This window comes from Bos indicus x Bos taurus, chromosome 17 (assembly GCF_003369695.1).
Source record: "Bos indicus x Bos taurus breed Angus x Brahman F1 hybrid chromosome 17, Bos_hybrid_MaternalHap_v2.0, whole genome shotgun sequence".
Taxonomy (NCBI): domain Eukaryota; kingdom Metazoa; phylum Chordata; class Mammalia; order Artiodactyla; family Bovidae; genus Bos; species Bos indicus x Bos taurus.
In genome coordinates, this window is record NC_040092.1 from 4523172 (window position 1) to 4539576 (window position 16405).

A 16405-nucleotide genomic window follows, 5' to 3' on the forward strand; every position below is an offset into this window, starting at 1 on the left:
TGAAGGGCTGGAAAAGGAGCCCCACCAAGCAGGGGCGAGGGAGTTGGCTCCCCGGGCGGGCTCAGCGAGGGACAGGCGGCGGCGGGGGGCTCGCTCACTCACCGGGTCCGGGGCCAAGGCCGGGGCTGGGCGCGGGCCGGGCGGCCAGCGTGAGCGCGGCGGCGGAGAGCAGGGCGAGGCGGGCGGCGGGCGGCGCCATGGGCCGTCAGTGCGGGGCCCCGGGGCGCGGCCCGGGGGAGAGGGGGCAGCGCAGGGAGCCGGGGGCGGCCATGGGAGCGGGACGCTGGGCTTGAGCGTGGCCCCGCCCCGGCCTCCCGGCCGCCCCGCCCCGGCCCGCCCTCCCCAGCGCCGCCACCACCCCGGCAGCCCCGGGACCGCCCGGCTCAGCCGCGAGGCCCGAGGGGCGGAGCCGACGGCGCCCGCCCGCGCCTGCCACTCACGCGCCAGGACCCGCCCACATCCCCCCGACTGCACCTGGCCCCGCCCACCGGCGGAGCATTCACTTGGAAGATTCGAGGGGCGGGACCTACAGGTAAGGGGCGGGGCTTGGGGCACCGCCTCCGAGTCCCCGAGTGGAGGTTTGACCCGGCTGGACCGGGCCGGGCGCCCAATGACCCCTGCTCCACCCTCACTCGGGTCGCGACCCACACGCGGGCTCAACCGCAGCCGTAAAAATCAAAACAGCACTTTGCAAACCAATTTTCTCTGCTTGGCTCATCGCAGCGGTTTTAAAAAGGGTGCTCTGGAGTCAGCCTGACCGGATTCATATCCCACTTGATCACCTGTAAGATCTTGAGAGTGAAAGTCGCTCAGTCGTGTCCGACTCTTTGCAACCCCATAGACTATACAGTCCATGGAACTCTCCAGGCCAGAATACTGGAAGTGGGTAGCCGTTCCCTTCTCCAGGGGATCTTCCCAACGCAAGGGATCGAACCCAGGTCTCCCGCATTGCAGGCGGATTCTTTACCAGCTGAGCCACCCGGGAAAGGAAAAATAGCTGTCTTATTTCAACTTCTTCATCGGTTAAACGGGGGCGTTGATAACAATTACTCCCAAAGCGGTGGTACTAACGAGAAAATGCGTGGAAACTTATACACACACATAGTAGGAGCCTAGAAAATGCTGAGTTCCTTTCACCATGCCGATTCTTGCAGGCACAAAAGAGGCAGCATACTGACCCCTGGTTCCGAATCCTAAAACACATCTTTTGTCAACTAGGGTAAGTAAGTTCCCTGCTCTTAGTCATCTGCAAAATAGAAATAATAAAAGGCCCTCACAAAATTAGGTTAGATTCCATAGAAACAAGTGAAGCTCCCGACCCAGAAGTGGGTGGGGCGACGGTGCTTTCTCAGACACTTGGATCCCGGGCGCAAAGAGCGCGTGGCGGCTCTCGGCCCCCGTGTGGCCGGCCCATTGCTCCTCACTCTCCGGCAAGGTCTTCCCTGCCCGCCCCAGGGTCTGTGGTAGGCCCTTCTCCTACCCCGCACTTCCCTAGGCAGAAATTTTCCTCCGGCTCCCGCCGAAAGCGCCGCGGCAACGCCCCGCAGGGCAGGTCCGGGCGATGCGCCGGGAGTTTTTAAGTCCCTGGTACCAGACTTGCAAGTGCGGGCCTGCGCCCGGCGCGGCGGCGGAAACCTCCGCCCTCTCATGCAGACTCGCAGCGCCCTGAGCGGAGCTGGGCTCTCCCCGGCCCTCAGCCTCCCCGGCGGGCCTTAGGGACACCGTCCCCTGCGCCCCCTAACCCCCCGGGGGCCGTCCCCTCGCCTGCCACTTCGCCCCCAACCATTCCTCCCACCCCGTCCCAGCTGCTTCCAGAGGCGCCCCAAAGGCGCACCTACCTCCCACGAGGCCTCTGGGCTCCCTCCTTCTCCACCCACACGACCCAGCACCCTGACAAGAGTCATCTTGTTCAGTCATTGTTTTCCCTGTGTCATTCCCGAGGTGGAGACTCCTCTGGGCTCCTTGGAGCAGGGGGCCGCCCCTCTCCCAGGTTCCCGGAGACACTCCCTCCACGTCCCACCTGGTATCTTGCACTTAACTTACCCTCTGTCTTCTGCACCATTTCCGGTCCTTCCCCACCTCCAAAATTGCCTCCTGTAACACAACCTGGGAATCCTTCACCTCTGAACGTGCACCCTCCCAAGCAGGAGCCGCTTGAAGGAGAACAAAATGGGGGAGATTCAGGTAGAATGATCAGCACAAAGTGAGTACTTAGGAAAGGGGATCCTTCCTTCCTTCAACAAATGCTAAGTGAGGAGTCTGTCAAAAGCACCAAGATAAGAACTTACAGTCTGAACTGACACTCATACAGAGGGGAGAGGCTGGGAGAGAACCAACAAGAAAATAATGTGATTTTCGGAGATCACCAAGTAGGACAAAGACAAGAAAATGATGATATTGACAGAGGATGCTCTGTGGCATGTTTTAAACAGTCCGCTAGGGGATGGTTTTAGCAAAGCAGAACACAGCTCTCTATAGTTTATGAGGTCCTTTCACATCTCATCCTAGTTTCAGAAGAGGAAATAAGAAGGGCAGACAGGGGTTTCAAAATCAGGTTTATTTGGCCAAATCTGGGGATTTATGCCTCATGGTAGTAGTTCCCATCTGTCTTACTGTCCTGCAGAAAGGCACCCCTGCTGACTGGATGTGCCAGTCTGCTCTCTTGGCCTTGTGTAACCAGAATGGGCTACAGTGAGAGATGAAAATGTGGGGTCCCTTTCTTCAAAACGAAGAATTTCCAGACAGCAACAATAGAACATTAAACCAAGCCTGGGGTCCTCCTAAGCTTGAAGGCCTGTGTCATCAACTGCACACAGCCCTGGAATGTTGCAAGCCCCAGAAAGCTGGCTTGTACAACAGAACTGAGAAATAATGTGCAAGCCCCTGCCCCCACTGGCTGCCATGAGAAACATCTCTCTAGCTGTCCCCAGGCCTCCCTCCCCTCTTTTCCAGCGTAAAGCCCAGCACAGGTGATGGAAACAGCACACAGAGACTAAAAATACAGCCAAGCAGGTCTAGGTCAGGTCACGTAAGGGCTCAAGGTCTTTGCTCAATTATGTGGTCCGGGCCCTGGCAAGGAGCTGCCTGAGATATTCATTTCAGTGCTTCACATGCCTCAGTCCTTAAGCAGCTTTATTTCATGGAAAGAGTGAGGACATTGATCGTAGCCCCTGGGCCTCCAGGAAGAGGCTGGTGTCTGTCTGCTGGCTCTGCAGTCAGGCCCTTGGATTCCTCCTGAGGGCAGCAGGAAAAATCTGAGTGATCTCAGCTGGTGGAGTTTGGGGGATCCTGGTATCTTTGAAACTCCAGCTGGGATGATTTCTGCTCAAAGGGCAGTCATGCTGTGGAGAGAGCATGAGATGAGAAGTCTGGTTATAATAACAAGAATAGCAGGCGTTCACTGAGGATTTTACTGAGCTCTCAGCAGGGTACAGGGTTTGTCATCATATTGCATGTATGACAGTCACCCTACAAGGGAGGCACCCTTACCAGCCCCCTCATACACAGATGGTTAATGGCTTGCCCAAAGATCCCCTAGTGCGGAGCTGGGCTTTGACCCCAGTGGGACTTCAAGACCACACACCTCATCACCCACTGTGGTGAACTGCCTTCTTGGCTTTGTGGCTTCTAGCAACCAGTGCTCCCTGCGTGGTCCAGGGCTGGGATTAGGGTGAGGTGAGTGAGGCATTGGCTTTAAGCACAAGGGCCCCCAAACCCAGGTGGTGCTAGTGGTGAAGAACCTGGCTGCCAGTGCAGGAGACATAAGAGATGCGGGTTCGATCCCTGGGTCAGGAAGATCCCCTGGAGAAGGGCATGGCAATCCACTCCAGTATTCTTGCCTGGAGAATCCCATGGACAGAGGAGCCTGGTGGGCTATGATCTGGTGCTGCTGCTGCTGCTGCTGCTAAGCCGCTTCATTTGTGTCCAACTCTGTGCGACCCCATAGACGGCAGCCCACCAGGCTCCCCCGTCCCTGGGATTCTCCAGGCAAGAACACTGGAGTGGGTTGCCATTTCCTTCTCCAATGCATGAAAGTGAAAAGTGAAAGTGAAGTTGCTCAGTCGTGTCTGACTCCTAGCTACCCCATGGACTGCAGCCTACCAGGCTCCTCCGCCCATGGGATTTTCCAGGCAAGAGTACTGGAGTGGGGTGCCATTGCCTTCTCCAGGGCTACGATCTACAGGGTTGCAAACAGTCAGACACAACTGAAGCGATTCAGCTCCAAACTCAGTAATTAAGATAAATATTTAATCAAGTTTAAAATATATTAAATATATTTAATGGACTGTGTTTTTGAAAATTATTTTATCTTTGGCCTTGCTGGGTCTTTGTTGCTGCAGAGACTTTTCTCTAGTTGTGGAGACTGGGGCCACTCTCTAATTGCAGTGTGTGGGCTGCTCACTGCTGAGGCTTCTCTTCTTGTGGAGAACAGGCTCTAGGGCTCATGGGCTTCAGTTGTTGCGGTTCCCAGGCTCTAGAGCAAGGACTCAGTAGTTGCAGCGCACAGGCTTTATTGCTCCTAGGCATGTGGGATCTTCCTGGATCAGTGAGTGAACACTTGTCTCCTGCATTGGCAGGCGATTCTTTACCACTAAGCCACCAGGGAAGCCCTGGACTGTGTTTTTATGTACTTTTTAAATTAAAAAAAAAAAATTTCTTGGCTGTGCCGTGTTGCGTGTGGGATCTTAGTTTCCCCAATCAGGGATTGAACCTGTATCCCCTACATTGAAAGCACAGTCTTAACCAGTAGACTGCCAGGGAAGTCCCAGTGGATTACATTTAAATGCAATATTTTTAAAAACTCTAAATGAATGCCCAAAAAACTCATGAACAGAATCTTAAATTTTTAAATAAAATCAGGATCTCGATTCCTGATTTTCCTTTAGTCTCAGACTCATCTCAGCACAATACTGTTACTGACCCTGTCTCCTAGCTTCTGAGTCAGGCAACTAGTGATGGAGAAGAGATGCAGTAGTTTGTCTTTTCTGACAGAGGTGAAGCGAGAAAAAGAATTTGGTTTTGAACATAATGAGTTAGAGATGTCTGTGGGGCATCTGGTGGCCATGTCTGAGAACCCAGAGCCAGGTCAGAAGGGGTTAGCAGGGTAGGCAGGACACCCTCATATCACATACTTGGCCATGAGAGGTGTGTGTACGGCACATGTGGTCTAAATCACTGGTCCTCTGAGTTTGCATCACGGCTCAGGAATCTACAAATTCTCTCATCCAGAGTTTCTCTCTTCTTTCCTAAAACTTCTGCATCACGAACTTCGATGTGTTCCCCTATGGGTGTGGAAGTTTACTTGCTTGGGTGTTAAAAACATCTTCTGTGGAAATTAAAAACAACTAAATTCCATTAGAATTTGAGGATGGGGCATGAAGGAGGAAGAGGAGAATTCATATGAATTGGCTCAATTTCCTCTTTATTCACCAACCCTCCAGAAAGAGAATAGGAGCTAAGAAAAACTACAGAGAAGAAGAGGGGTAGTAAAGGAGAAAAAGAAAGAAGAAAGATTAATAGAGCTAAAAATACAGTGAGGAGAGCCTGGCTAAACCTCAGAGAAGGGCAGATGTGTTTGCAAATAGAAGTGGTGATTTAGATATGTCAGGAAGAAGAACTCCAAAGGATGGGTGGAAAGTAAGAGTTATTTAGACTTAGCTCAGCACAGTAAAAAAGGTTCATTGGCCAATCAAACTGAGGGACATCTTTCTGCAACACGGAAGCCCTACCGCCTCAACCCCAAGTTCTCTGGACCAAGGGTTGGCACCAATGATGGAAACTTTTGCCATGGTTTCAGGACCCTGGAACAAATGCAGTCTTTCCATCCTGATTTCATACTTCTGAACAACCTTCAATGGAACAACCTCTGTTAAAGACTACTTTGTTTAATGTATCCTCATATACCCACTTCCCTGTGCACCTAACACAGCAGGGGACATTCGAGACAACTTCTAAAACCAGGGGGAGAAACTTCCCTGGTGGTCCAGTGGCTAAGACCCCGCACTCCCAATGCAGGGGGCCTGGGTTCAATCCCTGGTCAGAGGACTAGATCCAACACGCCGCAGCTGAAGATTGCATGTGGCACAATGCAGACTGAAGATCCCGTTTGCAGCAATGAAGGCTGTGGGCAGCCAAATAAATAAGTTTGTTTGTTTTTAAAGAAGACCGTTGGTACCATTTTGTGAGATGATGTTGGTAAAGAGTCTAGAACCATGCTTTGGACTACAGTGAGCATTCAATCAAAACAGGTTTTACAGAAATAGGAGCAATCAGTTCAGTTCAGTTGCTCAGTCGTGTCTGACTCTTAGCGACCCCATGAATTGCAGCACGCCAGGCTTCCCTGTCCATCACCAACTCATGAGTTCACTCAAACTCATGTCCGTCAAGTCAGTGATGCCATCCAGCCATCTCATCCTCTGTGGTCCCCTTCTCCTCCTACCCCCAATCCCTCCCAGCATCAGAGTCTTTTCCAATGAGTCAACTCTTCACATGAGGTAGCCAAAGTATTGGAGTTTCAGCTTTAGCATCAGTCCTTCCAATGAACACCTAGGACTGGTCTCCTTTAGGATGGACTGGTTGGATCTCCTTGCAGTCCAAGGGACTCTCAAGAGTCTTCTCCAACACTACAGTTCAAAAGCATCAATTCTTCAGCACTCAGCTTTCTTCACAGTCCAACTCTCACATCCATACATGACCACTGGAAAAACCATAGTCTTGACTAGATGGACCTTTGTTGGCAAAGTAATGTCTCTGCTTTTGAATATGCTATCTAGGTTGGTCATAAGTTTCCTTCCAAGGAGTAAGTGTCTTTTAATTTCATGGCTGCAATCACCATCTGCAGTGATTTTGGAGCCCCCCAAAATAAAGTCTGACACTGTTTCCACTGTTTCCCCTTTTATTTCCCATGAAGTGATGGGACCAGATGCCATGATCTTAGTTTTCTGAATGTTGAGCTTTAAGCCAACTTTTTCACTCTCCTCTTTCACTTTCATCAAGAGGCTTTTTAGTTCTATAGCACACGTCAAATTACTCTGAATTATTGGTAAACAACATGAGGATTACTTTTGGGGCAGTGTCACCTGAAGAAGACAGAATTTAACAGAGCTTGAAGAGTATGTATCAGCTGCCATCAGTGTGAAGAGCTCTGTGCTAGAAAGAGATTCTGAGTGCTCTGAGAGGCAGAGCAGTGTTGCTCAGTGATTGAGTCAAAGGCCCAGAAAAGTAAATACATTTGAGTGTTTGGAACGAGGTGGTGAGGAAAAGTCAACCTCAAGACGGGAAAGGAGCGAAGGGAAACAGAGACGCGGTTTCCTGTGTCTTGCCTTCCTGTTCCCACAATGCAGAATAAAGGCAGACCGTAGCCCCAGAGCCAGGTCGCACTTCTCCGGGGCTCACCAACTTTGAAAGGATGCCTGCCTGACCAACCTCCAGACGTTCGCAAACCCTTCCCAGAGACAAACCCTTTCTGATGCCCTGCTCTAAAACTGACCCACCTCTCAGGAGGTGAGGCCGAGGCTCCGCCACTGAATGGGCCCCATTGTCCTCCTGAGCCTCTGTGGGTCCAGATGCTGGCGGCCTGGAGGTGGTTCCATGGCGGCCTGCGGTGCAGTCTGCCTGCAACTTTGATTCACTCTGGGGACAAAAACAAAAACAAACAAACAAACAAAAATCAAACAGGCAACACATGTGATTCCAGGAACTCCTGCCAGACTCAGGCTCTGTTTTTCCATCATTTCGCTCTCCTCCTCCCCCTGGGGAGGGAGCCTCCTTTGGCATTCTGCACATGAAATGTCAAAACCCCCAACAGGGGGAGCACCTGATAAGGAGCTCAGCATTGCCCAAGAGTTCCCAGGAAGAGGCGTCTTTGTTCTTGTTTCAAGCCCTTGACACTGCTAACAGCTCTAATTACTGCATTTGCCATGGGATGTAAAATAAAACCACATTCCAGAAACCATGTAGTCTCCCCGGGAGAGACACGCGGGCAGAGGTAGGTGCCCAGGGCTGCAGGAACGTGTTCTTTCATTTCTGGTCCCTAACCTTGGCAGCCGTTCTGAGAACGTAACAGTACCTTCTTTATGTGCACGGAGAAGGGCCCTTGTGCACAGGTAAAGATACATCTCTCTACCTGTACCCACAAACCTGGTCTGCATATTTGAGTATGCTGCGTGCAGAGGGTGCTTCTTAAGAATGTCAGGACCTTCAAAATTCACCCGAGCCATTTTGGGGGAGAAGAGGGCTAGAGAAGTTCCTGAGGCTGTAAGCACAAGAAAATAGAACTTCTTCCAACATAAATCAACTATAAAAATCTGATGATGTAACACCCACCCACACCCACATCACAAACCAAAGTGACATCACAAATACTAGAGATAATGGTTCAAAACTGCCTGTATGAGAGCCAAAATCTAAACAAACAGCAGTTTGCCCATGCATGACTGAGGCAGAGAAAGACAGGTGATAGAAATATTAAAACAAAGCAAAACAAAACAAAAAACAAGAGAGAAAAAGGGAAAAGAAAATACACATTTCTTCCCCCTACTAAGCTAGCTAAAATAAAGTTTAAGGCAACTGAAATATGGTAAGGTGATTTTATTTTATTATAGATGACATTTCTTAGAAAGCCAGGTCTCTTTTAAGTGTGTGATTCTAATCTCTCCAAATTGTTCTCTTGTTCTTGGCTGGTCCTGGGGAATGGAGGCCAGCATCATTTACATTGTGCTTTTGCCTTTATAGACCCCAGAGTATATTTCCCTGCTTAGCAGCTTTTCTTGGCTCATGGCAGTCTGGTTAGAAGCGATTTCAGAACTTGGCGGGATTTTTACCTGCTGTCATTTCTGGGTTGCAGCAGAGTTGAGAACTGGCTACAGCTCTATAGGCAGCTCAAGTGATCCTGTCTCCCATTCCTCTCCCACTGTGGTTTCCCTTAGCTTTCCAGGAGACAGAAATTGCTTTTAATTCCTTATAAATGCTCCCCAACCCTCCCTCCACTTCCAGTGCAAGCATGCTATGTTTGAGAAACTGACCATCACTGTGACGTTGTGAAATTACTATTGCTTTCCTACTTGGTACAAAAGGCTTTGGTGAGCAGGAGAGAGGATATGTAGAAAGGTTTCTAAGAGTTTTGGGGGAAGGAATGGTCTTTAAAAAGATGTTAGTACTTTACCTCCAAAATAGACCTTCTAGTCTCAGCTTGAGAATTGGTCTTTTTTATTCCTCTTTCCCCCTTATGATTCTAGCATCCAATCTATGTGAGACGAGACCCCAGCATTCCTGCCTATGGACTCCGGCAGTCTATCTTACTGAACACCAGGCTCCAGGACTGCTATGTGGACTCGCCAGCTCTCACCAACATCTGGACAACCAGAACGTGTGCTGAGCCGAACACCACTGCCCCCACACCAGGTCCCACCTCTTCTTGGGAAGTTGTAAAGGAGCCAGTAATTGCCAGTTCCTTCTCCCTGGTGAAACTGGTGCTCAGGCGACAGCTGAAGGAGAAATGCTGCCCAGTGCCACGCAAGTTTGGAGACGCAAAACCCTCCAAGAGATTAAAGCCCAGGGACGATGCAACAATGAAAACCACCCAGCAGGGCGGAACAAGAAACTCCATCAGTTGCAAGAGCAAGCAGCCAGCAGGGCAGCGGCCAGGCTCGCTCAGGCGCAGGAAGCCTGCAGGAGGTGTCGAGGTAGGAGAGGGCCGGTGGTGGAGGAAATATGACAGAGTGGGAAGAGGGAAAGGTGAGCTAGGGATTCCCATGAAGAAGAGGAAATCCTGAAGTTAAAGATGGCATGCGGGGGCCGGGGGGAGTTAGGATGGGGGTGGGGGGGTGATATAGCAGAGAGAATACAAGATCCGGGGTCATGCCTGTGTATCCTCTGCCCAGCTCGAGAGGAGGACAAAGTGGTTTTCAGAAGCAGAGACAAAAGGAACTTGATGTGAAGGGAAAATGAAGATGAGAAAGGCTCAGAGACACACGCCTGAACCCCAGAGCTGAGCCACAGATCTAGCTATAAATCTGAACATGGAGAGCTTGGCATCCAGAGGCCTGACAGGAGTCCAGCTCTGTTACTCCATGGTGGCCAGCAGAGCTCAGGAGGCCACTGTGCGGGAACCTGCTCCATAGCACAGGGAGCTCAGCTTGGTGCTCCGTGATGACCTAGAGGGGTGGGATGGCAGCGGGGGTGGGGATGAGGTGGGAGGGAGGTCCAAGAGGGAGGGGATGAATGTGTGCATATATATCTGATCGACTTCATTGTACAGCAGAGACCCATAAAACATTGTAAAGCAATTATGAAGAAAGTGAAAGTGTTAGTCACTCACTCATATCAGACTCTTTGCGACCCCTTGGACTGTAGCCCACCAGGCTCCCTGTCCTTGGGATTCTCCAGGCAAGCATACTGGAGTGGGTTGCCATTCCCTTCTCCAGGGGATCTTCCCGACCCAGGGATCAAACTCAGGTCTCCTGCATTGCAGGCAGATTCTTTACTGAGCCACCAGGAAAGCGGGGTAATTATATTCTAATTAAAAAAAGAATGCCTCCTGGAGCTAGTCACTCAGGGTTCTGATCCCAAATCTGACTGTAATTGGCTTTTGTCATCTATAAAACGGGGAGTGACAGCCCTTCCTTCATAGGGTTTCAAGAGAATGAAATGAGTTAGTACACGCAAACAGTTTTCGAGCCGAGGCTGGCGCTGAGTAGATGCTTGGGGTCCTGTGTGGCACTCTGTAGGTGACAGCCGTGGCCCACCCAATGGCTGCGTGGCCTTGGGCAAACCCATTCCCAGATCCTTGCCTTTAGAGCCGTCTCCCGCTGACCTTCCAGTGTTGTGGCAAATCGCTCGCAGAGGCGTCCCTGAAGGAATTCAGTAAACTAGAACATGCTAGACAAATGTTGGTTGTGGCTGTAACCAAGACTCGGGGACACAAATCCCAGATAATTATTCTGAGCTCCCTTCTCAAGTTTTAGCTTTGACTTCTCTGCTTTCTTCCTGGCTAGAGTAAAGAGAGTTCAAAGGAGAAAAAAGCGACGGTCTGCCAAGATCTTGAGAGCAGATATGCTGAACATGTGGCTGCCACCCAAGCGCTACCCCGGGACATGGGGACAGCGTCCTGGAAGGGCCGAGCCTCGCTTCCCGAAACCAGGAAGAGGCAGCAGTTGTCCGAGGACGCATTAGTCATCCACGGCCTCCCCACTGAGAGCTACCGGGCTCTGTACCATTCTGTGGTAGAGCCCATGCTGTGGAATCCTTCTGGGACCCCCAAGAGGTACAGCCTGGAGCTGGGCAAGGCCATCAAACAAAAGCTCTGGGGGGCTCTGTGCAGACAGGCTGCCGCCCCCGAAGACGCTCAGAAGGACCCGCTGCCAGGCACAAAGCAGCCGGAAGACCACGAGGAGCCTGTTGAGGAGGCTGTACCCAAGAAATAGCTCAAGAGGGAGAAATAGGAACTAGAGCTCACAGGATTAGGATGTTCTCTGCTGGATGTCTGAAAAATAAACACCACTTTGCACCTTCCACACGATCTCAGCGCTTTACAAATCAGTGACTACCTTCCCCGGGGCAGGGGTAAACAAGCCCGGATGGGTAGGAGATTCACTTTAGATGCAGGGCCCCCTCTCCACCTTCAGGGTTTGGTCATTCCCAGGCTGGACACTTAAACCTTTTTCCTACAAGTCCCTTTTCCTTAAAGAGGGGCTGGAGGGCCTCAGTCTTCCAAGTAGGAAAAGGCCTGGCAGGTAAAGTCGATGGTTACATCCAGCCTATGGTCCCTATTTTTAAAAAGTAGGCTCCTGGGATTCCCCCTCCCCTGCCACACACACACACACAGGGCTGAGCAGAAAACTTGCCACCACCACCAGGGACATACAAATGCTCGCCCGGGACATCACCCGGATCCCCAGTTACCTGAATTCTGTTTACACAGAAGCCCCCGGGGGTGACAGGCACTGCTTCACGCACAGGTCACCTTTGTGGCATCTGTAAGACCTTTACCAAACAGAGCAATGACAGCATATAACACATACTTGATAAAATTGTATTTTTTTTTTACAGTCATTTGTACAATTTGTTACAAAACCATAGAAGACTACAATTTGTTTTAAATCATTTTTGGTCGGCAAATATGTAAAATCTGTGTGCAATTATCATGTATTTACAGGGCTTCATGTTAGTCATTTTCAATGATTATTCCAACAATGTCACACTCTCAACATAAGACATGGCTTAAGATAAATATATTAGTAAATAAATATTCTGAGAACATATTTCCATAAATGAAATGTGCTGCTATACATATACAGAATATACATAAGTTGTTTTCTAGCCTTTAAAACATTTTTTAAAAATGGTAATGTTGGAGAAGGAGCCCTTAGACAACTTTATTACAAAATCTTTACAGCAAAAGTCTTTACAAAATATCTTTTAAGTGCTACGGGAGAAATATTAAAAAAAAAAACAAAACATTTTAAAATAGTGCCTTGTTAGACCAATACAATAGAGTTTATATAAAGAATAGAAAAAGGCAGTTCTGTGTAAAAAATAATACTCTTGATTAGTAATTATTTTTTAGACCTCATTTTAAAAGCATTAGTCCTGCATGAGCTTTGAGTAGGGGCTAGCAGCACATTAGGGAGGGTGTGGGCCGTGGGCAGCAGAAGGAGCTTTACAAAACGGTGTGGGTTAGGGTCAGGGTCAAGGTAAGGGATAGGCGAAGAGACGGAGAGATAAGGCCAGCATCCCAGGGCTGTGGCCACAAAGAGGTACCTGGTGGTCCAGAACTCCCCAACCCCCATTTTTCACTGGTTCCAGCACTCTTCAATCTACAAGGCTGCCCTACACCCAAGGCTGGGCCATCGGACCACGCCCAACAGTCACATTCCTGCTCATGGGTGTGTGTGTGTTGGGGGTGGTTCTCCACGGAAGATTCGAGGCTTCTAGTTTCCACGTCTCCATAACCCCCACATGCCCCAGAGAGGCCACTGAGAAAAGATACTTATCATTATTGGAGTCTTACGACTTCAAAGAAGACAGTTCTTTTGACTTGAATGTGAGGCAATATAGTCGGGTCATTATGCTTTGTGACCCAACACAGATTTAAGACAATGGTTAGAGATTTCAAAGTCTGAAAAATTCATTGTTCTGTTTCTACCACCCTATAAAATATGAAAATTAGATGCATTTCTTTTGCCATCTGTAGTTACTGCTCTTTTCAAATGAAAATTGGACACATTTATTCTAATAAGCCCAGTTGAAGCCACATGTTCTCCTCATCCATTTATTGCTTAAGGCTGTTGAGGAGTGGTGTTTTTTTTTCCCAGTTGGGACTAAAGCAAGCCACTTTGGGGCGGGGGGGGGGGGGGGGGGGGTCGGCTTTCAGACAAAGAAGAGGATATGCACTTGAAGGCATTAAAAATAAACAAAAAAAACAAAACCACAAACAAACAGAATCTCAACAATGAGAAGCTGCTTTTTGTAGTTCATGTTAGAAGCCCCCACCCGTTCCCTATGCAAGTTGCTGTCCTCTGCAGCTGCTACTCTCGGCCCCAGGAATAAAGGCGGCCCAGATCACACGTCACCCGCTCAGGCGCTGCCCACACCCTCACCAACAAGTGTGCCAGGCACAGGTGGGGCTGGGGGTGGGGGTGGCCCCAGAGGGATGTCCCACGGCAGAGGCTGGGGGACAAATCTCACCACAGTGAGCCCCTTAATGGGCAGATGGCTCAATCGTTTGATGCTGAGATTTCTTTCTGACAAATCCTGGCCAGAAGTAAGCAGATGTCCTCACCACAGGCTGGGCTTTTTAAGACAGGGATTCAATAAGATTCTCATTCAAAATGTTCTGGTGCAGACCCTGGGCTGACTTCCCCTGGGGCAGACTAGAGAAGAGTCTTACAGCCCCCTGGCAGAGGTCTCCACTTCCCCACCTATGTGGGGGCCAGGACTCAAGGTTCTATTCGGCAAATGAGCATTTCAGATGACAACATACACCTGCTGAATAAATGAACAAGCAGAAATGACCAGAAGAGTTAGCAGACACAAGGGGTAAGGTGATTAGTTTCCTTTAAAAAAAAACACACCAAAAAAACTTTTTTTTTTTAAGGACAAGAAATACATTGGACAAACAGGTTAATGATCCCTGATCTGAAACAGCTTTAAATAGTTTCTCCCTTTTAAAACGGAAACATCTTTTAAAAAACGGTTTGGGTTTTTAAACTCTCCCTCCCTCTTAAAACGACAACAAAAGAAAACGAAAGGCTGGGACAATATACAAAAACCTACCCTTTGGGGCTAAACTATCTGATAGTCTCTTTCTCTCTGTCTCATGGAGAATCAATACATACATAATAGTGCATTAGGTAGAAAGGATAGTAGACATTTGCAGGCGAGATGAGCAATTTCAGCCATGAGGCAGAGGGCTGAACAACCCTGAAGCGATGGGATGGGAAACTTTCATACGGAGCTCAGACCCTATGGGGTCCCTGCCACGCGCCCCTAGGAAGATATCCCAAAGTCGGAACAGTCCGGGGGCGTGGCCGCGCCCGCTGGGACGCATGCGCACAAGCCCACTCTGCGCCAGGGTGCCCTCCATCCCTCCCCTCCCCCAACTTGGGTCAGACACCGAGGCTGCAAAACCATGTACATTCATTCCTCCTGGGTGTCTGTCCCCACACCCCACATCGAACCATCTCTGCAGCCAGCGGCGGGAAGCCCAAGATCGGGGCTCTGTCCTACCTAGGACGCGGGCCAGGGGGGACAGCCTGAGGACGCTGCGCAGAATCGTCCCTGTCACCCTGGGGCTTACGTAGCAATGGCTTGTCCCGGCTCCCCAGTGCGGCAGACCTTCCGCCCGACCCCCGGCTGTTGCCATCAGCGGCCTGCAGGTGCGGGCTGAACAGGCCTGGCTTCCGAGGAGGCCTGACGCTTTGTACGTTGGGATTTGCCACGAGAAAGAAAGAGGCAGCATTGCATTGTTCCTCAGAGTTTGTACCCATATCAACTAGCTTTACTTCAAGTTTCTGGTTCATTTTCTAAGGCAGGTGTAGCCCTGAGCTTTTCAAAGGCCTGAGCTCCCTCCAGGGAGACAACAGTATCTACACATGATGTGGTTCAATTAATGCAGCAGTGATTTTTTTTTTTTTTTTCCAGCAAAAGTTGGCAGTTAGGGTTCTTTAAAATATATATTTAAATAACTTTTTACATTTACATATAATATCTTTAAAAAAAAAAAAAAAAGCAGAGAAGTCAATCCCACACACCTCAGAACCCCAAGCACACACACTTTACAAAACAGAAGAGTAACATGTTATCAAAGAGGCAAAAGACTCAGAATTTTGTCTGTTGGTTTGTTAATGGGGGGCGGGGGGGGGGGTGGTTTGCCACAGATGGCTCACATTTTGGGTTGAGAAGGAGGGCTCTTTTTATTACCACTTTTGTGTTTGTCAAAGCTAAAAAAATTTTTTTTGTTGTTTGTTTTCTTTTTTCTGTAGGAAGTCAGAGTTTGGAGTCTCCATACAGTTCCCATTTCCAAGGAAGAGTTCCTTCGGAGCTCAGGCTCCAGGGCTGCCACTGTCCACCGGGCGAGATATCAGTCCTGGGAGAGAGAGAACCACCATCAGGGGAGGCGGCCAGCCCCGCAGCCTTTGGGCACCACATGCGGGGACCAGGCAAGGGACCCAGGGGCCCATCCCCTGGGGGCGCTTAAACCGAGATCTGCAGGAGAGAAGCGGCAGAGGCACCTGGGGGCTGGGACCGCCTGGCATGTTAGGGGGACAGGATGGGGGCACGGGGTGGATGACTTCATGAACAAGGAGGGAAGCAAGAGGTGATCAGAGGGGTTGGCAGGGCCTGATCAGCCGGGAGAGGGGTCTACATTTCTAAAATTCAGAGGGTAATGGCAAGTCAGTGAGGGGTTTTCTGGTGTAAAGACAGACTTAATGTTTAAAAAAAGACAACTGTGGTGCCGACGTGGAACAGAGGACAAGATCAGCCAGAGGAGACCAGTCAGAAGGCTACTACCCTCACCCTGGAGAGAGGGAATGGGCCTGGCTGCGGACAGCGGGTGGGGAGCAGCGGAGACCCTTGTGGGGTTTACTATGCAGATGGAACGGTCCCTGTGCTACTCAAAGGTGCTAGGCTGCCCATCGTTCGCCCACTCCTGAGACAAAATGTATGGAAACGTTACCGCAGTTTAACCATGTCTGTTCAGCCTCATAATAAAAGATCTGGACTGGAATTCTGCATGTCTTTTAGCTAAGTTTCATTTTTCTGGGGATTCCCCTTTCTGGATGGGGGCAAACCAGCACACAGGGTTCTCACAGACAGACCGTGGGGCCCAGGACCCTGAAGCAGGAGGGGCAGGGCAGGCTCAGGGCTGGGGCCTGGGCATCTGGGTGGGGAGCCCTGGAGGAGA

General features: G+C 50.1%; 3 protein-coding genes across 3 annotated transcripts in view; 1 reads left to right on the top strand and 2 right to left on the bottom strand.

Annotated features, from left to right (window-relative positions):
* The window catches only part of KREMEN1 (kringle containing transmembrane protein 1), a 54334-nt gene extending 54120 nt beyond the window's left edge, over positions 1-214 (bottom strand). The window contains exon 1 of the mRNA XM_027566417.1: positions 103-214. Within this exon, the coding sequence (XP_027422218.1) occupies positions 103-199 (97 nt within the window). The 5' untranslated portion in view covers positions 200-214. The remainder of the gene's footprint in view (positions 1-102) is intronic.
* Positions 198-12492, top strand: C17H22orf31 (chromosome 17 C22orf31 homolog). Its single transcript, XM_027513557.1, has 4 exons — positions 198-208; positions 367-532; positions 9237-9683; positions 10995-12492. The coding sequence occupies exons 1-4, from the start codon at positions 198-200 to the stop codon at positions 11421-11423; spliced, it is 1053 nt and encodes a 350-aa protein (XP_027369358.1). The 3' UTR covers positions 11424-12492.
* The window catches only part of ZNRF3 (zinc and ring finger 3), a 145011-nt gene continuing 140623 nt past the window's right edge, over positions 12018-16405 (bottom strand). The window contains exon 9 of the mRNA XM_027566416.1: positions 12018-15586. Coding sequence (XP_027422217.1) covers positions 15543-15586 — 44 coding nt within the window. The 3' untranslated portion in view covers positions 12018-15542. The remainder of the gene's footprint in view (positions 15587-16405) is intronic.